Source organism: Vombatus ursinus, unplaced genomic scaffold (genome assembly GCF_900497805.2).
Source record: "Vombatus ursinus unplaced genomic scaffold, bare-nosed wombat genome assembly UNPS02014825.1, whole genome shotgun sequence".
In the NCBI taxonomy this organism is placed as follows: Eukaryota; Metazoa; Chordata; class Mammalia; order Diprotodontia; family Vombatidae; genus Vombatus; species Vombatus ursinus.
Window position 1 is genome coordinate 11,794,983 of NW_020954603.1, and position 26,317 is coordinate 11,821,299.

At 35.8% G+C, this 26,317-nt stretch overlaps 1 protein-coding gene across 5 annotated transcripts in view; it reads right to left on the reverse strand.

The window, feature by feature from the left end:
• Window positions 1–1,523: 1,523 nt before the first annotated feature.
• The window catches only part of LOC114024949 (DBIRD complex subunit ZNF326-like), a 38,202-nt gene continuing 13,408 nt past the window's right edge, over window positions 1,524–26,317 (reverse strand). The window contains exons 2-11 of one of the 5 annotated variants that reach the window (XM_027838247.1): window positions 25,636–25,671; window positions 25,420–25,546; window positions 22,606–23,011; window positions 19,928–20,123; window positions 14,120–14,228; window positions 12,827–12,974; window positions 10,893–10,992; window positions 7,093–7,223; window positions 5,223–5,318; window positions 1,524–2,655 (exon numbers count right to left, since the gene is read on the reverse strand). In XM_027838247.1, coding sequence (XP_027694048.1) covers window positions 2,464–2,655; window positions 5,223–5,318; window positions 7,093–7,223; window positions 10,893–10,992; window positions 12,827–12,974; window positions 14,120–14,228; window positions 19,928–20,123; window positions 22,606–23,011; window positions 25,420–25,546; window positions 25,636–25,671 — 1,541 coding nt within the window. In that variant the 3' untranslated portion in view covers window positions 1,524–2,463. Of the gene's footprint in view, window positions 2,656–5,222; window positions 5,319–7,092; window positions 7,224–9,583; window positions 10,256–10,892; window positions 10,993–12,826; window positions 12,975–14,119; window positions 14,229–19,927; window positions 20,124–22,605; window positions 23,012–25,419; window positions 25,547–25,635; window positions 25,672–26,317 lie in introns of those variants that run through there. The other 4 variants (XR_003566974.1, XR_003566973.1, XM_027838248.1 and 1 more) reach the window with 4 other exon arrangements.

Below are 26,317 nucleotides of genomic sequence, written 5' to 3' on the forward strand. Positions count from 1 at the left end.
GCATTATTTTTTGGTAACCTGAAGCCAAAAAGGCCAAAAGCATCAGAAAAATCTTCACACAGAAATGACACTAATACAAGAATATTAAGGCCAATAAAAGAGACCTGACAATAACTGAACAGTCGGTCTACAATCTACCAAATAAAGCCTAGCTAAATACAGAGAAAAAACTGAGAAGTACTGGAAAACATGAACACATTTGATACTTGCAAATGACCCATTTTCTTTGTAAGAATGTTAAATGTCTATCTTTTTCCAGAGGTACTACGTCAAGGGTTCTTCTGTTTATACATTGATCTATAAACATATACTAAGCAACCCTGCTTGTAATGTTTCCAGGTAGCTCTGCATCCTACAAGTCATCTACATATGGACACTTGTCTAACTAATATCCAGGAGAAACAAATAGAAATGAGAATTATTGGTTCACTACTGGATGGTCAATATGCTCTTAATTACATATCCTTATTCTATCTCACACAAAATTTTAATTCCATCCCATCAATTTGAAAAGGCTGCATAAGGCTTATTACAACACAATACAATCTAATACAAACAAAGATAAGCATTAAGATGAATTACAAATTTCAACAAAAAGATTAAACATTTCTCCTGACTGAACCAACATCTCAGCTGTATAGCAGGGCTCAGCTGGTTCTGAAAGGGTAACCAAGCATGGTCTGCATCTAACAGAAATGCACAGGATGCCATGGCAAGGGCAGCTCACGGCCATTCAGGACTGAAGAAACTTTCATCTCCTGGTTGCAACTGATCGAACTGAAGGTGCTAAAGGAGTTAATGGCCTGTCAAATTCTACAAATGTCATTACAGCAATACTTCAAAGACCTGTTACTTCCTTCTTTTTTTTTTTTTTAGGCAATTGGGGTTAAGTGACTTGCCTAGGGTCACACAGCTAGTAAGTGTCAAGTGTTTGGTGTGAGGCCGGATTTGAACTTAGGTCCTCCTGACTTTAGGGCCCGTGCTCTATCCACTGGGCAACCTAGCTGCCCCCCCTATTATTTCTTTCATGTGGGAAATTCTTCCACCTATATAGCTCACAAAGCCATCTCCACCTTAGAGTCTCAGAGTTACCTAAAGGCTACAGAGACTAAATAACTTATCCCTGGTTACAGAGTGGACAAGGGTCACAGCTAGGATTCTAATCAAGGTTTTCCAGGCTCCAAGACCTTAATTCTATCTCCTATGCCACATGCCTTTCATTACTGTCATCTACTTAGTGCCCCAAAATCTAAAATATTTCATATATCTGGGAAAAAAATGAGAACTCCTATCCCTAAATTAAAAACTACATTGATTACTGGATAAAATATACATTTAGAGATAAATTAATGGTACTCCTTTCAATATTAACGATGAAGTTATAAATAACATTCATATTCTAATTTACTTCCTCCTCAATAAAATGAAGGAAAAATGTTTAAAAGAAAGAACTTAGGGAGATCCACCTTGCCCCCCACCCCCTTTACCACAGCTATTTTTAAGAAAGTGATCATAAGAACATCTTTTTGAAACAAAGGATTATTTATTCCAAAGAGACGATATTCACAAAAACATGACAGTTTGATTCTGAACGTGTCAGCCAGTAAGAGGCATGACAAAGCAACTTACAACACCTATGATACAATTCTGTATTTAAACATATAATCAAAAAGAAATCAAAGTTTGGCACAGAAAAAAAATTAAAAAAACCTAAAAAAACCTCTAAACATCAGTAAGATATTCAAAACCAATTTTATATGTGGATTAAAATCAAATTTGGAAAAATCCATACTTGTCAAAAATTTGATTACTGAGAGAAGTGAAGTTCTCTCCACTGCTTTTTTTCAATATCTGCATACTGAAGCTACATAATCCTGATTTTAAAAATAGTACACTAATAAATTACATTTGATCTAAAATTGTTACTTCAGGAAAAAACTGTTCTAGAAAACATTTGCTGCTATAAATTGATAAATAGTCACAAAAAAGCTATGAAGTGTATACCCTAACACAAACTAGCATACACTGAGCAATGCAGTCTAAAAATAGCCATACTTGAAGTAAAAAGTTCTGGCCCATTCATCTCTCCAAAGGGTAATTATTCAAGAAGTTTTTTTAATACGTTCTGAGTATTTACTCCCAAGAGCAGCATTTCTGTTAAAATGATTCAAATAGACATATTAATACTATACATCTCAGCCTCAACATCCAATAAAGTAAAAAAAAAAAATTATACAATTACGAGATCTAAGTTTTGTGGCTGTAAAAGTCTTACTAAAATAGTCTCACCTGCATTTTGTAAATCAATCCAAAACATTTTGAATGTCTATAACCAAATTTTAAGATCACGGAATGCATGCCCAGAGTGTTAAACAACTCCTATTTTATACCATTTAAAAAGTCTTCCACTTAACCAATTTAGGAAAGGGGAAAAAAAATCGCTCCATCCAATTCGTCATGGAGTTAATCTTCTTCAGGCTGTTCAGTGCTGAAGTCAGCCTGTTCTTCTCTTCCTTCCTCTTCTTCCTCCTCTTCTACTGCTTCTCCCACGTCTTCTTCCTCCTCCCCAGGGTCATCAATCTTTTCTTCCTCCTCATCAGATTCTTCTCCCTGTTGCTCCTGACTTTGATCTGCGGCCTCAAAGGGATTCTTACCCTGAAACCAAACAACAACTTGTGTAAACAAGTGACATATTCATTTTATGTGAATCAAATTTCTAGAAAGCACTCTGAACACTGCAAAATTGTAGATACATTCGATATATTATTATGACAACAGTATGAAGAAGGCACGTGTGTACCTTTTATCTCAACTTCTACTGATATATAGCAACCGAGGAGATACGCAAAACTAATGAAAATATCACCTTATTTCCCATTTCCCTACAGCCTATACTTTCTTCCTAATGAAATTCCAGAGACACCCATATGAAATAAATTTCTAATGTATGCAATTAATTAGAGATAATATATTTTTACAAGAGTCTGCTTAAACTTCATTTGAATGTTTCAAGTTTCATAACTGTGCAACATTACTAAAAATTTATGACAGACACAAAATCTGGATGTCTCAATTATTGGTCATACTGGAATAAAAACACAGACTATCAAAAACTGAATATTTACAAATTGGAACATGCCATTTTAACAACTCAAAAGTGACCTGACCAAAAGTAAGACTTAGTAGCCTAAGCCTATTTCACTTACTTCACTGAGTAGTCTAAGGAGGTGGCTTTCCATTCCAAATTATAGTGCCAATTCAGAGCTACTATCCTACTCTGCAAAAATCCATTACTATCTTCTAGATAATTAAGAGTCTGAAAGCAACCTAGATCACAAATTACTACATTGCTTGGACTAAAAAGCAGGGTTTTACTTCACCAGCAGAATTTCAGTTCTACCTGCCCAGTCAACAGTTCCACAGCAAGAACATTTAAGAGTAGATGTGAACTAGAAGTCATTAAAGTCAACAAGTCCAAGGGATTTCTGCTGGGAGCCCCAGAAAAGGCCCACAAAGCCCCAGTGCCAGGAGGCACTACTCTGTTCTCATGTCCCTCTACTGAATGAAAAAGATGCAGATAGAAATACATTCACTAAGTGGCTTGTAGAAATCCTTCAAAATAATTTGGAAGTTCAGCCTTTTTTTTTCCTATTAGATTCCATGTTTGCTTTTGATATGAAGAACTAAATTGAGAGTATTCACTGAAAATACCTGCATTTGTGCCTTTACATAATTTTGTTTAAAATATCAATGATATTACAGTACTACCAAGATAATTTACATAAAAATTATACCTAACAATTTAGTCTTTGATTTCTGTTCACCTAAAATTCTCATCTAAAAGATCTAACACAGGAAACATTACAAAAACTGAAGCAATGACAACAAGGAGTAACTGCTTTGTATGTTTTTCCAGAGTAGACAGAATAGGAGTCTGCCTACTTAACTATAGTCTGTCAGTATCACAATTAAGAACTGACATGACACTTCCCATAGCAACTCTTCTAAATTTTCCCCCACTTTCCTCAAAACCCCAGCCACCTCATTTGGGAGAAGGATAGCCAACACATTGGACGATAAAACAAGGTTTCAAAGTCTGACATTTAATGGGGATAAATATCAAATCCTGAAGCTCTATTCAAAAATCAACTCTCTTACTACAAGATGGGCAAGTCACTTCTAGAGTGACTTTAATTCAACTTTAAAAGCTCAGCAGGAGTTAGCACTGTCATGTGGCAGGCAAAAAAAGTTAACTGCATTGTTTGCATTACTAGAATCATAGTTCTGAGAGAGAAAGATGTCCTGATCATACCACACCTAGAGAACTGAGCCCAGGTCTGGATCCATTCTAGAAAGGACACTGAGAGCTTCAGCTGATCCAGAGAAAGGTAAGCCATAGATGAAAAAAAAATGGGAAAACAAGCCACAAAAGGATTTACTTAAAGAAATGGGGATGTTTAGCTTGAAGAACAGAAAACAAGGTAGGATCTGACAGTTATATGGAAGATGAATTATATTTATTTTGCTAAGCCCAGGAAGGCAGAACAATAACCAGTAGTTAGAAATTTTTAAAAGGCAGATTATACATAAAAAGGAAAAACTTACAGCTATATAAAATGGGAATGGAAAGCTCTACAAAGTGTGACTTCCCTATCACTAGAGGCTTTCCAATGAACAGGTGGTATGACCACTTGTCTAGGAATGGCACTGAAGGGACTTTATAATTTGGGTGAACTGAATGATGTCAACAACAAGAACAATAACAACAAACATCTATAGGCAATTTAAGGTTGGCAAAACACTATACGTATAATCACATTTAATCCTCTCAACTTAGTTGAGTTTTATTGAACTTTTTTTTCTCTTTTTAATTCTCTGTTACATCAGATGGCTCTCTGGAAAAGGGGATCTCGCTCCACAAAATTCTACTCTACTGTCTTACCATGACATAGAGGTAACACAAGGTTTCTCATTTCTGAAGTAATTACTTATAATTCACTGTTTTTAGAGAAAAGTGTAAAGTAATGCAAAGCTACACCCAAATATCACAAAACTGTTCAGAAACAGGAAAACAGTTAGGTATATCTGTCCATACTCAAAACATTCAGTATTAATTCCTTGACATCATTTACTAAGTCTGAATATGAGAATGTGTTAACACTGTAGCAATTTAACTATCACAGCATTATACCAACACTTAGAAAATCTTTTCAAAATCTTACCTTAACAAAAAGTTCATATCGTGCTTTTACAATTGGATTATTCAAGATGCTGGTAGCAGTTAAAACACTCTCTCTTTTTATTTGTTCTCTATAGGCCTACAAAAAGAAGAAAAAACACACATACATAAAAAGCTAACTCATGTAAAAGTATTCAAATTCATAAGTACTTTTGTTCAAATCATTATTTTTCAATAACATTAGAAAATTGCTGACAAAGTCTAATAGCAGCTATAATAGGTAATTGTTAATCTACAATATTTCTGGATTTAAAAAGGTTCTGTACCTTAATAAAATCAAATAAAAACTACTAATCATTTATTATCTTCTATAAATATACTCTATTTCTGACTGAGAATCTATTTATGTTAATTATTAAGAAATAAATTTGCCTCTCCTTTATGTCATTACTGATAATGTTCCAATAACAAAAGCTTGGGGAAACTTGTCTTGAGAGGTAACAGCTGAAGGGAATTTTTGCATGGTGTAGTCCCCATTCCTCTCACCATCTCGGAAGCACTCTAATTTGTTAATGTCCCTTCTAAAATGTGGCCCTCAATCCCCTTTCTCTACTTTTCTTCTTGTTCCCTTTTATTCTTCTTTCCTTTTCTGTCTCTTTTTCTTTATTTCTTATTATTAAAAATGATCAACAGTTCTGACTAAAGCTACAGTCATTCTAAAATTGAGTTTAGGTACAGGAATTAAGGTGTTTAAAGGGAAGATTCTAGTGGCAAAAAAACAGAGCAGGGAAGATAGATAAAGGCAACGAGGGAAGGAAAGGGAATGGTGGCTAGAACAGGGATGGTAAAACTGAAAATCACAGGAAAAAAAAGGTGGGTTCAATGATATTTTAGGTCTTATTCCTGGGAATCAGTGTGAAAAAATATACATACATTCTGGATTTAAAAAGGTTCTATACCTTAATACAATTAAATAAAAACCACTAATCATTTATTATCTTCTATAAATATACTCTATTTCTGACTGGGAATCTATTTATGTTAATTATTAAGAAATAAATTTGCCGGGGCAGGTAGGTGGTGCAGTGGATAGAGCACTGGCCCTGAAGTCAGCAGGACCTGAGTTTAAATCCAGCCTCAGACCAAACACTTGACACTTACTAGCTGTGTGACCCTGGGCAAGTCACTTAACCCCAATTGCCTTTAAAAAAAAAAAATGAAAGAAATTTGCCTCTCCTTTATATCACTACTGATAATGTTCCAATAACAAAAGCAGGTATGTTCCACTTGAAAGCAAAAAGAGATGTTTTAAAGTTCTTTATACTTGGAACAGAGTTTTCTAACTTTCACCCCCACAACCACAAAATCATCTTTTTACTGACCTTAATAATGATCTTGCATGAAATACAATATGGCTGAATGCTAGACCATCAGACAAGCAAAACTACTTGAACCAGAATATAACTCAAATTTTCAAAAATGATATAATGACCAAGTATCTAATAACACTAATGCATTTCTTCCTTTTAAAAAGTTTTCCCTATGTACAAGTCACCAGAATCAGTTAAAAAATTCGTAAGTTTTTACTCTCTCAGTAGAGTAAAAGGATAGAAGGATATTTTTAGGAATTGGGAGCTACATGATCTTTTAGTCACAGAGAAAATCTAATGATTTTTAAAAGTATTACTTGTATTCTTATTTTTCCTCTCCTCAAAAATAAAAGTCTCAAACCATTCATGACAATTTTTAAAATTACAAATCTGAATAGGCTTTCAGACACAAGTACCTGAAGATATTTACAGGGATCAATTTGAAACCAGTTCAAAGGTAGTGTGACCCAATAAGCACCACCAGCCCTTAGCAGCACAAACGTAAGAGAAGTCAATGGTTTACTAGTCTAGAGTCAAACATACTTGTTTCCCCTTGGCATGGTCAGGAGATTTTAAGTGCTGTTGAACCGAACTGTGTAAGGCAGGTACATACACACTGCAAGCATTGCAGTGTACTGTCTCTACTTTCATCATGTGGTCATCTGCAGTAACCCCTAAAAAATACATTCAACTATTAAAGAGAATTAACAACTCAGAGTACAACATTAACATGTTGCCTTGTGAGTAGTAGACAAAATCATGCGTAAAAAGACTGTTATTTCAATAAATATGAGAAACCACTACGTTGATCAAAGAACATACACATCAGAAAAGAGCAGGACTTACATAAACATTTTCTGTATACCAGAAACCTCACACAAATCAGGCTTTGTAATTTCATTCCCACATTACATTGCAGGGCAGAAAAAAAGTTATTCCATAACATAGGAGGATAAACTGAAAAAAACTACAATGCCTAAATTTGGAAAGATAGAGGCCACAAAGAAATAAAACCAAACTGCATAAAATCATGAAGGGTATGGATAGTGTCAACATAAATTCACCAAATCCCAGTATACCAGTCTGACATAACCTTAACACTTGCAAAACTATGCAAGTTTTCAAATTATGCCAACTACTAATTTACAAAGTGGGAAAAGGACAGTGCTAAACTAAAAGGGAGTAGAGGCCAAAGACAAATCAAAACAGGATTAACCAAGATTTACATCGATTCACAGACAACAGAGCAACAGTGAGCTAGAAAGCATTAGGCACATTTAGGGTTATATTAGGAATTTAAAGAGGAAGGTAACACAGGACAACCTCGCTGTATCACACAATTCTTTGTGGTGTCATGATGAAGGAACCTGAGACAATGTGGAGGGACCGTGGGGGTCTGACCCAGTATTATGGATCACAGGATCACTGATGTTCTTACAATCTAACCTCCCTACCAAAAGAAAAGGGAATATGGTGAGCTCTTCAGTGATTCAAGAATTTCAAAGAATGAAAAAGAGATAAAGAGACAGAGACAGAGATAAAGATTGAGTACTGAAGTGAGAGGAGATGAGGAGATTCTCTGCAGCATGATTCAGGAAGGAGAAGAGAGGACAAGTTAAAGGAAAGCACAAAAGAGAATTCTCTGAGGGCTCCAATGCCTCACCTCTAACGTCCTCCAAATGCCTCGTGTATTGTCTCTCTATCCAGGAAAGACAAAACACTAGGACATAACTTCATTCCAGAATAAACCATTTCATTTCTGGCCATCTACTCTTAACCTTTCCTCTGAAAAAATCCTTGCCCCTGGACATGAGTGACATTAATCCTTACAACCCAATGGCAAATGAGCATTTGTTAAAATTCTCTCCTTATGCCTAAATGCCAAGTGCAAAGAGTGATAATCATCTAATGCAAGGTTCTTTACATGAGAGTACATGAACTTTTTTTGTTTTTTAATGTTTTCTAACATGTATTTCAATATAATTGTTTTCCTTTGTAATCTTATGCATTTTATTTTATGCATTTAAAAATACTATTCAAAAAAGGGTTTCACCAGACTACCAGAGGGATCTATGACACAAAAAAAGTTAAGAACCCCTTATCTAATCTTTTTTTTTTTTTTTTTTTGCTTTTTGGTGAGGCAATCAGGGTTAAGTTACTTGCCCAGGGTCACACAGCTAGTAAGTGTCAAGTGTCTGAGGTCACATTTGAACTCAGGCCTCCTCCTGACTCCTAGGCTGGAGCTCTATCCACTGTGCCACCTAGCTGCCCCTAATGTAATTATTTACAACAATTGAGTATAATCTATGAACTTAAAAAAATAGTTTCTTTCAGTTTCAAAGGGTCCACATTCTGGTAAATTTATTTTTAATCACAAACTAATTTTAAAAGATGATATACTAGAAGAATTTGGCCTACCAAAATATTTATTGTTGTAACACTAAAAGAAACTTTAGAAATTAAACTTAAAAAGGATTTTTTAAAGACTAAAAAATATTTGTAATTTGCTAAGGAGAGATAAATAACCCACAATTATGCAGAGGGGATAAATTTACATTAATAAAGTGTATTTTTTAAAGAGAGGAGGGGGAGATATGGCACTGTTCCTTGTTGTTCAGTTGTTTCACTTATGTCCAACTCTCCGTGAACCCCATTTGGATTTTTCTTTGCAAAGACACTGGAGTGGTTTGCTATTTCCTTCTCCAGCCGATTTTACACATGAAGGAACCGAGGCAAACAGGTTTAAGTGACTTGCCCTGAGTCACAAGGCTGATAAGTGTCCTGACACCTAATGTGAACTCAGGTCTTCCTGACTCCAGGTCTGGTACTTTATCAGCTTCACCACCTAGGTGCCAAACAAGGCGATACTTAAAGGAAATAAAAGACAAAATAGATTCACTTGATCCTTGAGGGGGAAAAAAAGGTTTCTGCAACAAAAAGCAACACATTCAAAATAAAAGGAAAGAAAAAACAGAAAATTTTTTGTATCAAACATTTCTGATAAAAATCTAAAATACAAAATTTCTAAGGGATTAATAAACCTGTAGGAATAACAGCCATTCTTCCATAAATATGCACCTTATAGGATCATGTATTTATAGCTCAAAGGACCCTTAGAGGCAATATAGTTCAATTACCTCACTTTATAGATGAGGAAACAAAAGTTCAGGGCAAAGAACTAACTTACCCAAGGTCACAAAGTGGAAGAGCCAGGATTTGAACCCAGGTCATCTGACTCCAAATCCAGTGCTCTTGTCCCACTATACCACAGGGAAATGAAAAGGCAGTTCTGGAAACCCACAAATTACCAATAATCACATCAAAAAGTCCAAAAATTTCTATAAATGAGAGAAATGTAAATTAAATTCTTATGATTCGACTTGGTATCTATCAAATTGGCAAAGACAACAACTTAGGGCAACTGTGGTAAAAACAAGAATACCAGGTGGAGCTTCGAATTAGTTCACCCCCAGAGGTAAAGAATTTGAAATTATATGGTAAGTGTTATAACAATATACACATTCCTTAAATGAATGATCCCATGCCTAGGGCTACGTCACTATGAACTTACGATGGGGGGAAAAAAGAAGCGTCTACATAGAAGCATGTCCAGTGGCAGCACTCACTACTCATAGTAGCAACAAGCCCCAAACCAAACATCCAGCCACTGGAGAATAGCAGAACAAGCCATGCTGGTTGTATCACTCTGCCGTAAGAGAGGAATTCAAAGAATTATGGGAAGAATTATAGGACGAGATACAATGTAAAATGGAACCAAAAGAATAATGATAGATACTCTACAATTATAATTACACAATGAGAACAATAAACCCAGGTTAAGTTCACAGCAAAGGCTAAAAAAGATCAGGAAATAAAGGGTGATGAGGGTGTTAAAGTCATGTATAGACATCTTTGGGACTTGCTTTAATCAAGTAGCATATAACAACATAAAATCAATTATTCACCATGTTTTTTTCAATTTTCTTACTTTTTTATTCCTATTTCTGAATTTGAATATTTGAACTTAACTAGGAAGTTTCAATAAATTTTGCTTAAAGATTTTTAAAGATTTTTACAAAATACTCCACATACTACATACTGAGGATACAAAATCTAATACATGTAACTATATAACAAAGTAATATCTTTGCCTTTAAAATGATTTTTTGTTTAAGTATTTAGCAAATATCTTTTCACTTCACATTCTGAATCTTGCTCCTAATTAGGTGAAAAGGAATTTGTACTAATTCACAAGAGAGAGAGAAAGGAGCACAACAAGCTCCCAAGCTTATCAAACACTTGTAACAAAAAATTTAAAACACAATTGGTCAGATAATACCTACCTTCCATTACATCTTTCTCAGTTGCTTTGACAGCTTCTGAATCATTAGTTGTCTGTTGTTTACGCATTGATGTTTTCTTGAATTTATTCACCATACATTCCTAAAAAGAATACAATTCAAGAAAAAAGATCTAGTAGTGTAAGTATATAATAATAGCTAACATTTATACAGTAACTTAAGGTTTACAAAGGACTTGAATCTTCTGAGAAGGGTCTATAGGTATTACCATCCTCATTTTAAAGCTGAGGCTCAGAAAGCTTAAGTGACCTGGCCATGGTGAAACAGCAAATCCATACTGAGGTGGAATTCCAGACCAGTCATTCCAAATTGAACAGAGTAAGAAATAATCCCAGCCCTCAAGAAATGTATAAGATTATCAAGGAGACAAGATAAAAACATGTAAAAATTAACCAACAATATAATTAAATACAAAGTTAATATTGAATGGATAGAAACCCAGTAGGAGTTTCTGTTTTGTTGTTATTATTGTTTTTAACTGGAAAAGCCAGTGCAGGCTGGAGTAGTTATTTGAAGCTTCATGGAAGAGGTAAAGAAGATCTGCCCCTATCTCAGGGGTGTAGCAATTCTGGCAGTTAAGATGGCTCACTTCGGGGCAGCTAGGAGGCGCAGTGGATAGAGCACCAGCCCTGAAGTCAGGAGGACCTCAGTTCAAATCCAGCCTCAGACCAAACACTTGACACTTACTAGCTGTGTGACCCTGGGCAAGTCACTTAACCCCAACTGCCTAAAAAAAAAAAAAAGATGGCTCACTTCCTTCTCAATGCTAGATCCCTTACTCTCACCAAGGGTGCCAATTTATACTGATGAAAATGTTTAGATTCTAAAGTCTTTCTTCTCATATCACATCAATCAAGGTCCCAATTTATTTCTTATTTCTGGACTACAGTACTTGTGACACCCAAGTAAAGAATTACTTTTTCACTGCTTATCACCAAAAGTCCAATGAGCAGGAAGCAAAACAAGAGGATTGCCAGGTGCTATACAGCCTAGCAAGTAAGAAGAGTTCAGTTTATCTATTCATTTCAAGCAAGTTCTTCCTATATTACATCATTCTTTATTGCAGAAGATTCACTCACTACCTACCGCATATACCTTCTGATAATCACAGATGTACAAGAAGAATACATACTCCAGAAGAGCCAAAATTAATGGAATTAACAGAGCTGCTTCCAGTACCTGGTATATTGTCAGGCCATGTGCCCAAACTGATAACAAGGAACAAACTTAGACCATATAAAGACCCTCGAGTCGTTAAGAGACCTTCCACCAGTACTATAGTATACTGTCACGATACAGGTTCAAGCTCTCTGGAAGCAATCTCAGATTGCTTACCCTATCCTAAGGTTAATGGATGGTACTTAGGACCAGTAAATGTCAACACTGTGGGCAGAGGGGCATAGCCAGTGTGCTAGCAAAGAGAAGCTAGGAGAAACATACTATTCGGCCAGCATCTATTATTCCCCTTATTCAAATCTAACGTTTCCAGCAAAGGACAGTCATTAAAAATTCCTTTTCCTATCTTCAAGCTTAACCTTTGGATGCGGTGACTCCATACACTCTGGCAGCTTCTTAAAGACAGGGACTGCTTTTTCTATTTGTATCCCCATTAAATAGCACAATGACAGATATACAGTAGACATTTAATAAAGGCTTCATTAACAAATCACCAGTCACAGCTTCCTGCTTACTCTCCAGCATCTTGTTTATTTACTTAGTTTTTAATTTGAACCCCATCTCTGATCCTCAAAGAGAATGCTTTACCCCAGCCCCTGATTGTCTAATAACCGGCAGGTATTGATCACATGTTTACCTCTTTGGAATTTAGCATCCTGAGTATTCATTTGACATTACTTTCACTATCTTAACTCTAATAAAGCAATAAGGCGTTCATAACTACGAAAACAGCTACTTACATGCAAAAATTCCATAACTATTTTATCAAATTTGGTTTGTTTCTGAATATGATCTAAGGTTTCCTGGTGAGAAGAACTTTCCAGATGAACTTCAATTTCTTTTTCTTCAAACGTTCGGAATTTACAAAATGAACATGTGAATGCCATCCTACAAGGGAAAAAAAATCAAACAGGCAATATTTTAAGAAAATGGTGATACTTAAGATTCCTGAAGACTGTACCAATAAATTGATATCGTAAGCATTATTAATTTTCTCAAATCCCACTTGAGGGCAGGGGGAAACTACACTACTTTTACAGCAGTTAGCCAGGTCAAGAAATGTTCATCACCTATGGTTTCACCATTGTAACCGAACAACTCAGTATTTCTGGCCTATATCCCTCAATCTATGCATGACTGAAAAGTCTCATAACTAACCTTGTACTGAGCTGTTAAGTTAAGCCAAAGTCCAGAGATGTCTACTTTAGGATTATATTACAGAACCCTCAGTTCTCTAATTGGGTTATCAAGAACAAATTCTTCACCCTAATTTCGATTTCATGCTTAGGCTTCTAAATGAATCAAGGAAAGTTCTAAGGGATCTGGACCAAAGTTGCATCACTCATGTTTCAGAAATAAGTCATTTCTTGGGGTGTCTCTGAAGACCAGAAACCTTCTTAAAAAAGAGTGCTCCAGAATGACTGCTGGCTCACTGAGTCCACCCCAGTCTAAACCCACACATTCATTCAGAGCTCTGAAACCATCCTAGCACTGAGGATCACGGTTCTAAGGGAACCAAGCATAAAGGGGCCAGACGACCATTTACAAGAAGGTAATAAAATCCATCCAGAAGTAGAAGGAGTTGTCTCAGTGGCTAAAGAATTTCCCTTCCCTTGCAGTTCTAGGATTCCACCAGCATTGCTAGGACTACCTATTCCAGTGCCACTGCTCCCCTACTTGTGTGGTCTTAGCTCCTTTAGGCAAAGGACTGTCTCCCCCAAGGTCTAGCAAACATCCTAGCACACATTATATACTTAATAAGTGCTTCTTAATTCATTCATCTATAACCACTTCCCAGGCATATCATAAAGTGGATGTTTTGTTAGGTATGAATTGGCCTGCATGGCCTCTGAGGGCCTTTCCTACTTCATAATCATGTCTGAAAATACTAGATAATAGAAATATTAGTTTCTCAGAAATGTCCACTGCCTTCACTTTATATATTCCTAACACCTACCATGACATCCCCCAATATTAGGTACTTAATGTTTATTTAAACAAAGTCTGATTATGTTATTCCATTAAGCACAGACCTGTACTCATCACCATACTTCTCACTGATCTTCTCTCTTCTGCGCCTTTGTTTCTCTCTTCGTATTTCAACTCGTCGCTTCTCTTCTTCACTTTTAGGAGCCATTTTAGCTAGTAAATTACATGAATAACAACAGTTAAAACAAAAAGAACATTTAATAAAATTTCTTCCTTCTCTTCTAGCCAACAGGTTCAGAAAACAATTTTTTTAGGCTAGCAATGATGATGCTTCAAACTAACCTTCTTGTATTGGCTAGAAAGTGCTCTGTATTATGTATGGAAATGTTCTTTTGGTAGGGAGCATTTGGGGTTAAGGTTTTTTCCTGAGGTTTTTTTTGTTGTTGTTGTTGTTGTTCCTTTTCTAAATAAAGCAGCAGCAGCAGCAATAGTTCAAATACCAAGAAATCACAGTCAGAATCACCCAAGATCTCATAGCTTCAACTCAAAATAAGAAGAAATCTTGTAATACAATATTCCAAAAGCAAAAGGTAAAGGCTTACAATCAAGAATAACTTTTCCTGCAAAGGTGAGTATAATCCTATGGAGGAGAAAAATCGACCTTTAGACTTTGAAGCATTTCTGACAAAAAGACTAGAGTTGAATAAGAGCTTTAAAATGCAAAAACATTAGAATAAGGAGAAACCTAGAAAGGTAAATTTACTTGAGAAACTGGAAGGGGCTGCAGGTCTAATGGGGAAGGGGGGCAGAGGGCAGTGAAAGAAACAAGTGTCCCTTCAGAACCTAAATATTCTCAAAGGGTACTGAAGTAGTTAAATAAGAAAAAAACAGAGAACCAAGGCATGGACTGCTCCTGTAATAAGAGTTTTACGAGGAGGGAGAAGGGAGAGTTAAGGGACTAACAAGTATAGAAAGAAGGAAGATGAGAGGAGAACTTGCTATTTCTTATAATAAGGGTACCTAAGAAGGAGAATATACAAACATATGAAGTATGGAATGGGGGAAGTGAACATCAAATGAACTGTACACTTGTCTGAAAAGGACAAAGGAGGGTAAAATATACACAGAAACACACACACACACACAATTTGTTGGAGAAATATTATCAAAATCAATAGGGAAACAAATAGGAATGGCGGAAGGGGATATTAAGCAAAAAGATAATCTGAGGAAGGAAACGTAGGTAAAACTGACTTCCTGATTCTAAAGGGAGAACTGAAAAGGGAGAAGGGGGAGAAAAGACCTCAAATCTAAGGGAGTGCTCATCATTTAGAAAATTCTTGCTAAACAAACTGTGGTATATGAAAGTAATAGAATGTTATTGCATGGTAAGAAGAGACAGATGACTGCAGAAAATTCTTAGTAGGAGGAATCCTGGATAGCAGAGTGAAAGGAACAGAGATCTGGATGCAGAGTGAAAGGAACAGAGCCAGGAGAATAATATTTACAAGGATAAATATCCTAAAGAAGAACAACTTTGAAAGATTTAAGAATTCTGATCAATTTGATGACCACGTCTCCAGAGAATTTATGATGAAGCACATTACCCACCTGTTGACAGAGGTGATGGACTCAAAGTGGAGAAAGAGATATGTATTTTTGAATATAGTCATTCAGCAGATTCACTTTGTTTGACTATTCTCTGCTATTACAAGAATTTTTTTCCTTTTTTTTTTTTAATTGAGAGTGGAACTGGGAGGGAGGGTTTGCAATACACACACCCACTGAAACATTTTTTTTCAAATGCACAGAAGAGATATTCAGTCAAAAGTAGAATAGCTAATAAGTCCCTGGCATGCTTTAATGAAAATTTCTTTCTTCAAAAGGTGAAAGAACCAGTGACCAAAATTCAAGTTCTGGACCTGGTGCACACCAACAAGTGGGAGCTACTTATTGAAGTGGAAATAACGAGAACTTTACTGAAGAAGCTACCCTTTCATTTCAAAAATTACAAAAACAGCAGAATCTGAGTGGACCTTAAGGTCCATCTTGTACAATCCTTACCCAAAAGGAATCCTCTTTCTAATTTAGCAAATGGTAATCTATTTGAAGCCCTCCAAAGAGAGGAAACCCACCACTCGTGAAGAAAGTCTACTCTACTTTTGGATAGCTCTAATTGGTACAAGTTTTCCCTCATATTTAGCTTAAATTAGCCCTCTGAAACGTCTATCCTTTGCTCTAGGTTCTCATCCCTGAGGCCAAACAGAAGCAATTTTCATTTGTTCAATAAACATTTTTAAGTGCCTACTATGTGCCAGGCACTGTGCTAAGCACTGCGGATATAAAAAGAGAAAAAAAAGAATCCTTGCCCTCAAGAAGCTTACAATATAATGGGGAAGACAACATGCAAACATAGATACAAAGCAAGCTACATACAGGATAAACAGGAAATAATTAAAAGAGGAAAAGCGCTGGAATTAAGAGGGGTTAGAGAAGGCTTTCCGTAAAAGGTGGGATTTTAGCTGAGACTTAAAGGAAGCCCAAAAGGACAGTAATCAAAGTGGAAAAGGGAGAGTGTTCCAGGTATGGGCGACAGCTAGAGAAAATGCCTAGAGGCAAGAGATGGAATGTCTTGTTTGTAGAACAGTAAGGAGACCAGTGTCACTGCATCAAAGAGTACATGTTGAGGAGTAAGGTGTAAGAAGACTGGAGAGATGGGTTGGGGCCAGATTAGAATGCCAAACTGAGCATTTTGTACTTCTTCCTGGAGGCAACAGGAAGCTACTGAAGTTTATTAATTTGGGGGGTGACATGATCCACATGGCAGCCCTTCAAATACTTCAACACAACTGTCATTTCCCCGTAACTCCCCTCACCCTAAGTTTTCTCTCCTCCAGGCTAACCAACCTCAGATCCTCCAGCTGCTCCACATGGCATGGACTCAAGGCTCATGTAACAGAGGAGAGAAAAGCCAGACAGAGTCTGACATACATGCCAAATCTGGAAAGACATACTTCAAAGAGTTCAGAAATAAAACAAGTAGGATCCCATAATTTAAAATCCCAGAGGGGATGTCAGCCCATAGGAGAAGGGAAGGAAAAGGAGTAAGAACGTATAAAGTGCGTACTACATGCTGGGCACTGTGCTAAGTGCTTTTACAAAGCTCTTCACAACAACCTTGTTGAGACAGATACTATTACTATCACCACTTTTCAGTTGAGGGAACTCGTGAACTGACTTATCCAGAGTGACACATCTAGTAAGTGTCTGGGGCCAGATGTGAACTTGAGTTTTTCTGACCCAAGACCCAGCTCTCTATGCATGAGCCACAAGTTGCCTCTAAAAAGAACAGGAAGATCTCATGAATGTCACTGTGAGGAGGAAATAATTCCCAATAGAAAAAGATGGGAGTTGCTAAAGAGACAAATATGAATGCTCAGGGAACCTCCTCGACAAACTTAGATTTTTTAATGGGCTAGACAGGTAAAGACAAAAATGTGGCAGCATCTTAAGAGAATAATGTAAGGAACACTAAAGCTTCAGAATGTCCTGAAGCTGATGAAGATCTTGGAGTGAGGAGAACAGAAGGAAATTAAAGGACAACATTTAACTACTGAATCAGAGTGGAAGATCAAAGAAGGTAAAAAAATTGGCTGTCCAGGGGATACAGGATGAAGAAGCAGAGAGGGAAGAGCTACTCAACTTGCTTTGCTTCTATTTTCTCTGCCCAGAAGAACAACCTTTGGACTGGAGTGCAAAGAACAAAATGGCTAGCAGGGAGCTGGTATCCAACAGAGAGAGGGGAAGAGAACACGTAGCCAATCTTAAGTTCAAGAAGGAAAGCTGATCAATGAACTACGTACCCAGATACTAAAATCTAGCAGGTGTAATTGCAGAATCATTGTCAGTGATTGCTAAAGAACTGCACAGAATGGGAGAAGTGTCCAACATGGGAAGAGAGAAAATTTTCACAGAGGAGAACAGAGTGGATTCTGCAAACAGGCTGGTGAGCTGGACTTCAATTTCTGCTAAAATGCCAGGATGTATCACTAAAACGATGAAGAGTGAACCTCTAGACAAGGAAGAAGCAATCCCAAAGAACAAGCATGAATCAAATTCATCAAAAATAAGTCATATGCTTATATTTCTGAGAGACAGACAGATGACAATTTAAATAGCCCAGGTGATTCCACCAGCCATGTGAGTCTTCTATTCCCTCAGCCAGTATCACCTGCTAACTACTTCTCAAAATGTGGGCATTTCTCTGTGCTATTAGAGTAAAAACTCTAATCCTGGGAAGTAATAAATTAAATTTATGGTCATTTCCATAATCAATCATTTCAGATCCATCTGCACTCTAATAAAGATTCCTTTCCTTTAAAGAGTGCAAGCACTTACGAAAGAAAACCTTTTGAGCTACAGCTATTTAAAAGATAGTATACTATACTACATGAGTGACTGAAAGGATTTTCCAGGATAATTTTGACTGTAGGGTTTCTGCCTTAAAAACTACTTCAGCACATACTTTAGCACAAGCAAGATATGACTCCACTGTAATCTCTTTTCCTTTTCTGACAAGGAGAATAAAGAATGCTGTAGGCTAATAGTTTCCTTAAAAATTCTGGCAAAGCCTTTCAAAAACTCTCTTATGTTATTCTTCAAAGATGAAGAGATGTAGCTAGAAGAAATTACAATTAGTTGAATCACTAATAATAAGAGAAATATAAATTACAACTGCCTCACACCCATCAGACTAGCAAAGTTGACAGAAAAGGAAAATCACAAATGACGGAGAAGCTGGTCCAGCCACTCTAGAAAGCAATTTGGAACTAAAGAGCTATATAAAATTGTGCAAACCCTTTGATCAATGACACTGCTGCTAGATGTTTACCCCAAAGAGATCAAAGAAAGAGGAAAAGGAAAAAAAATATGCACAAAAATGTTAAAGCAGCTCTTTTTATGGTGACAAAGAACTGGAACTTGAGAAGGTGCCCACCAATTGGGGAATGACTGAACAAGTTATGATATATGAAGAGGGAAGAATCTATTTTGGTGAAAGAATGATGAAGAAGGTGGTATAAGAATGATGAAAAGGATAGTCTTAGAGAAACCTGGGAAGACTTTTATGGACTGATACAAAGTGAAGTGAGCAGAACTAGGAAAAGGATTTATATAATAACAACAATATTATAAAGACAAAGAACTCTGAAAGACTTAGGAACTCTGATCAATGCAATGACCAACCACAATTCAAGAAGACTCATGATGAAACATGCTGGTTATCTCCTGAGGGAGAGCTGATGGGAGCAGAGGGTAGACTGAAGCAAATTTTATACATACATACATCTGTATATACACACATACATATATAACGTACAAACATAATTTTTACATACACACATGACAACCATAAATGTATGAGTTTTTTTGTTTTTTTTTTTACACAGTCAATATGGGATTGTGTTCTGCTTAATATTATATGTTTGTAAAAGGTTCTGCTTTTCTTGTTTTCTCATTATGGGGGGATATAGAAAAAGAGAAAATGCAGACTGTAAAAATAAAATAAAGTTTAAATTTTCTTAAAGTTACAATTAATTGTTGTCAGAACTGGGTAAATGGTTAGACCCAAAGAATAATAACTAATGACTTGATTTCAGTTTGGAAGAGACAGTGAGAGCGATTCAATAACTGTCATAATTTTCTGAAAACCTTTTAGATTTGTCAATTTTAAGAGTTAATTTTCAACACAATCAGTCCTGAATATGAGACAATCAATACAATTTTTTACATAAAACTTTTGTGCAATACAAGTCAGAAAGCATAAAAAAAAAAAAAAACCAAACAAACAAACAAAAAAAAAACCTCTTCTAAAAATAAAAACACCTAAGTGATAAGTTCACTTTACTACTTACTAGGTGATTTCTTCTGGTTTATCTTCTCAATCACTTTTGTCAGTTTGAGTTTCTTGATAAACGTCCCTCCAGGCTTATTAGATGGCTGCATCAATTTTCTCTTGATTCCTCTTGCAGCAACTGCTACATTACTGGGCTTGTTATGATAGTCTACAACAATTCCAGGTTTGCGCTTGCCTCCAAAATCGCCCATATGCTGTAAATTTGTGAAATCAATAATTATTAGGAAATTACCAAATATAAAAATATCAGTTCATAAACAAGTTACACATTTCCTATTCTTTTGTTTACTCCTGAAAATTCCCCAGAATGAATATTCTGACATATGCAGCACCCAGGAAAAACATTCAATGAATCAGTATATATTTTCACCACCAGTAGAACAAATATGGGTATTTCCTACCTATACATTGGATTTCTGAAATTCATAATGATTACTCCAGATCATGAACATGCCTATCAAAAGGCAAAAACTTGTACAACTCTCTCTGACAACTCCTCTTCAGAGTTCCCAATTGAAGTATCTCAAGAAAATAACTCACAGTGAATCTCTGCTTTGCTAAAACTCTGCCTTTAACTAAGCAGAAAAGGTGCTTGTATTTGTAACTTTATGAAAGAAAAAAAGGTGTTAAAATCCATTAGAATTTTCATAGGATAAAGATCCAGAGGTGAAAGGGAACTCAGACACCATCTAGTTCACCCCAACCCTACTCCCCATCTCCCTTTTTACAGATTAGAAGACTGAGGTCCAAAAAGATTAAGAGATCTGCCCAGTATCACACAGACTTAAAGTAGGATCATTTATTATCCTCCAAATCCAGCAATGAGTAAAGAGTAATAATCACATCTCATCTACTCTTTGAGCATTCCTCACCTGGAAAACAGATTCTTAACTGTAGTATCATGTAAAAAAAAAGCTTGTAGATGAACACAAGTGCAACTACCTTTTTCTTCCTTTTCCTTCCTCTTCTCTAGCCACTACCAAACCCCCAGAGGCCAAATACCTCACAGAGTTTTATTTAAACAACTATACCCTTCAAATAAAAGCACAGGAGTAATCTGAAGAGAAGAAACCAATGGGAACTGTACAAGTGCTATGGAGGAAAAAAGGAAAATCTTATTGGTTTATTTAATTCATCAAAAGAAGAGAAGAAAGAAAAGCCCATTCAGACTAGACTGGTGAATCCAAAGAGCAGAAATATCTGTTTTACTGCCATGAAAACAAAACTGATTTTTTTTTAAATGAAATCCCACCAAAAAATCTATTTAAAATAAAACAGGAAACCAAACAGTCCAAAAAATATTTTTCATGTTCTATAATTTTCAACACAAGTTTTATAAAGTTAATGACTTTCATTTTTCAAATCTAACATCTAAAATCCCAACTATTTTCAATTTCTCTTATTTACAAAATGTAATGGTACATGAAACAGAGCTAGACTGTTTACAATTGCATGTTATGCATGTGAACTATATCTAACCTAATTAACAACTAAACAAAGTTTCTAAGACGACTTACAGGTTCACCATAAAAAGAAACTTTCAATAATTATCCATTAAAGGTGCAATGCATTTTATATAATAGTTAACTGCTATAAATGCAAATTTTCTACATAAGGACACCAAGTTATATTGAAGTACCATTGGCTATTAATCAAAAAACATGTCCTTTTTTATATATTTGCTCAAAATTGTTTTCCTTTACAAAAAAAAAAAGCATTTGACTTTTTAAAAATCCATTTCTTTAATTAAAACAATGACAGATATAATATTCTTATAAGACCAAGCTACATTATAACTCCCAAATCTACATACTTACTATAAAAAAATTTCTTGTCAATTAAGTTACTTATAAATACATGTATAAATAATAAATAACTTTTAAATTACATATTTTAAAATTAAACAATTAAGAAACCTAGTAAAAATACCCATTTAAATGTTGTTACACAAAACATATTATTTATTATAAAAAGATCACATTAAGGCAATCAGAACATTAAACTACCTGTACATAAGATACTAATCCTCAGTGGTAAAACTAGTTATATGAGGGAAATCGACCAATGACACATGTAGTAAGAGACTGCATTAAAGAATTAAAACTGAACAAACAACTATATCATACAACCCATTTTACATATCTTCTCCAAACATCCCAACCCCACCCCACCCCACTGTAGAAATATGATTAAGCAAAAATGAAATGCTTCCAACTTTTAGTCTTTATTGTTTAATGTGGAATGTGTTGAGAATTATGCTTGCCAGAGCTTATCAGCAAAACTTTTTTGGGTCATACATTGCACCTTTAACCTGACTCAAAACCTTAAAAGTTTTCAGAGTTACCCTTTACAATAATCCAAGAATATCACACCAGCAAAAATGCTCGCGTTTACAAGGAAAATGCAACTCCTTTTAACCCCTTTTAGACCAAACCTGTATCATCCTCACCTTTCCAATAAAAGGATTTGGCAAAGCTTTATGAATCACTCCTCTCCTAATGCCATTCATTTTCAAACACACTTGGTCACCTTAAGAACTTGTTTACAACTCAGCCTGAGCTTGGTCAAAGTACAGGGAGATGAAAACAGTGCGTGATCCATGTCAAAACTATGGTCTGGAAAGGGTTTAAAAGAGTGACTAGCAAAAAGAATCTGAAAAGATTCTGTTGTACTTACTCCTCGGCCTCGGCCTCTGCCTGTTGATGGTCCTCCAAAAGCATCATAGTTTCTGCTTCCAAACGTACTTTCAGGATAAGCAGGCGTTCCTCTCCCCCGAGAGCCTACAGGTGCAGGCTGCATATGGGGTGAAGAAGAACTGCTGAAGGAAGAGTAATTCTCTCTTCCTCTGTCCTCCATAAACCCAGGCCTCAATTTTGAACGGGAGTAAGGTGCTTCCCAGCTAGACCCGCCCTGGTTTCTACCTCCGAAAGAGTCAAGGCTATTCCGGTAGGAGCTGTCAAATCGACCACCATAACTACCTCCGAAGCGGCTTTGTTCGGGTTCATTAAAATCATAGCCAGATCTGTACAGATCTCGCCCACCCAGAGAAGACCCGGAGTCGTAAGACTCATAAGGTCCAAACCTGGAAAAGTTGCACAGTGAGGGAAAAAAAAAAGATAAGCTTACTAATATTAGACATTTCAAAAGACAAATTATCAGTTGACATTTATCAACTAAAATTCAGTTATGCTATACTGATTTGTACAATTCTGGTTTTGTTTCAACACGATTAGGGCTGGGCAATTGGGCACATGACCAGATAGAAAGCTATCTGAGCCAATTTCGAAGAGTCAAGTTTAAGAAGCCTTAATTTGATGCATCTACTTCTCAGTGGCTTTTCTATTCAAAAGAAAATGTTTTCCTGTCATTACTTAAGCCCAGCCCTAGTCTCAAGAAATAAAAAAAGTCACCTGCAAAAGTTCACCAGATACTCAGTTAATTCTTTCTTCTTTGAACTCACACCTAACATTGAAACATACACAGCATTTACAACACCTGAATTTGCAATTGGGAAACTATCCTGGGCTACGCAGACATAGGCTATTTAGAAACAGAACTGAACCTTATGCATGCCAAAAGTCTATGTCACCAAACTATTTGATTACCTCTGAAGCAGTCTAAAATTGTGTATGCTATCCCTCTTAACAAATTGTAACAATCTGCCAATCTTTGAGGTCAAGGTCAATAATCAATCCTCAGCCTCTTCCCACTTGAAGACTACTAAGTCTAATAAATTCAAAAGGATTAAGGCACATGATACAGGACTGAAAAATGACATCTATCTCCAATACATGCCCTCTACCTAGGAAATTTCTTTGTTTCTTTTTTGGGCGGGGGGGGTTAAATGGCTTGCCTAGAGTCACACAGCTAGTAAGTGTCAAGTGTTTGGTCTGAGGCTGATTTTGAACTCAGGTCCTCCTGACTTCAGGGCCGGTGCTCTATCCACTGCACCACCTAGCTGCCTCTTCTACCTAGGAAATTTCAAGGCAGATGGGAAATGCTATATATTGTTAATGATGACAGTACATAGCATCAATTACTTTAAAAAATAATTTTCTGGACAAAACAAAAAAAAAAAAATTACAATCCCCTGAAACTGTCCTAAGGAAAGGAGCACATAATCTCTTCTGTTTTTAAAGAAGAGAAATTCAACAGAAATAACCCCCCCCAAAAAAGCCCCTTTTTCATTATACAAATCTAGACTTACAAATCACTCATATTTATACAAACTAATTGCCAATATTTTTATTAGAAACATGATTTACAAGTACTGCTTGATATTTTATTCAGAAGTTAGTTTTGTGAAGAAAAGCCCCAAGTTACACGCAAAAACAACACAAAAATGTCTACAGAGATAGTCTATGCACATTTTCAATGCAATATGGTAATCACAGACATTTTAAAACATTAAAGCTTGTTACATTATTTCAATCATTTACAGATTACTTAATGGAAGGTACTCTTTACTTCAGAAACCCAGCAAGTACAAAAAAGTATAGATTTTCCCCTCAAACAGAAGTGACAACTGTCAGACACTAAGAGGAAGCACACATTAAGCATCGGGGGAAAGTGAGTGCCAACCCAGGCCACTGCTGAAGAACCCAGACCCTACAATTTGGGAATGAGGACACCAGTTTCCCTTTCCTCCCACCTACTTTTACTTATACACAATAGGATTCTTTGTGCCTTAAGGGACAGCAGATCCATTTTTTTGAGAATGTGACTAACCTAAACCTTGCAAGTGGTCAACTAAAGTTTAAGTCTTACATAGTAGCAACATTTAAATATAAATACCTGTACCTAAATTAAAAATAAGCAAGATTATAGTATTTACAATCTTATTTATATGCTACTATGCTGGAGCTTATGTGTTTTTCATGTAACAGTACCGGCTAATAAAATAGGCTGGATATAATTTAAAGAAAGAAAAAGTTTAACATTACAATATACTCTTGTAATTATACATTAAAGCTAAAAGAATACGAATAGCTATCTTAAATGTTCCTTAGATATGGAATACTACTAAACAAACTGACTTAAAATCATCCTACTGAAAAATGCTTTGCTGTTTCCCAACCACTCCTACTTATACTAGACTGAAAAAATAATTAATAACCAAGCTTCAAAAAATATTAATGCCAGTAACAAATAGATCAGTTATCTTTGATCACAGCTGACTGTGGCACTTGGTTTGATGAGGAGACAATGGTTAAAATTAAGTTCTACTTCAGAAAAACATTAAAATATTTTATAAATATTCCTATTTTATTTTTAGTTATTTAGTATTTCCCAGAAACATAGAATATATTTGTCAGTTATATTTTTTACTCATCACACCTTTTAGGTATTCTAATAAGTTTTCAACTTAATTCCACTTTGTTGACAACAAGTATCAGATAATATACCTAAGGAACATTTAAGTTAAAAGAATTTATTCTGAATCTTAAATTAAGTTGCTGAATCATTTGGTCAAGTGATTAAGTGATTTACCTGCTACCACCACCACCACCGCCACCACCACCACCACTATGACTGTCCATGTCATATGACTGGTTTAGGTAGGAGTCCATGGACCTTGGACCCCCATAGGAGCCATGACCATAGTCACGATCCATCCCTATAAAAATAGAAAAGAAACTACATTAAGCACACCTTTACTGGCACTCAAATGAAGAATTTTTAGATAAATAACTTTAAATGTCAGACCTCCATAAAATCCATGGCCATAATCCCGATCTATTCCTAAAAGAGAGGAAAAAAAAGAAAAAAAAAGTCAGTACTGCTCACTCTAAAGCCAAGAGTTTGTCTCTAGCACTCTGAAACAAACTCAAGACCGGCATAAAATGAGCTGACCTTTACATCTGACCCTACAGCTCATTATTGTGCTTATAAATTTCAAAAATTAAAAGTGTACAGCTCAGCCCCAGCTTGCTGATAAGCAACAAAGAAAAACAATACTCATCATATACAGCTCTCTCTAGCAATGTGGACTCTTTAAAACAAAAAAACCACAGGTAGTAAAAAACAGCAATTGTTTCAGCACATTAACTGAACCAGATTCAATGTTTTTAAAACAATAAATTACACAAAGAAAAATAGCTCTATCAGATTTTCCTAAACAATTTATCTATTTATAAAAGAAACTGACTATGCCAAGTACTATGCTTTTTCTTTACCTTATGGTTTGCTCAAAACAATTCAAACTGTTAAAAATCAAATATCCTGAAAACCTCCTTTTAGCCAAGTTACAACTTCCACCATCTATTATCTCTAGGCTGAAGATTGAGAATGGGATTCCTAGCAACGTAGTATCTTAATAAGATTCTACAATAAACTGGAGCAACAATTTACAAACTTTTTGGTCTGAGGACCCCGTTTACAATCGTAA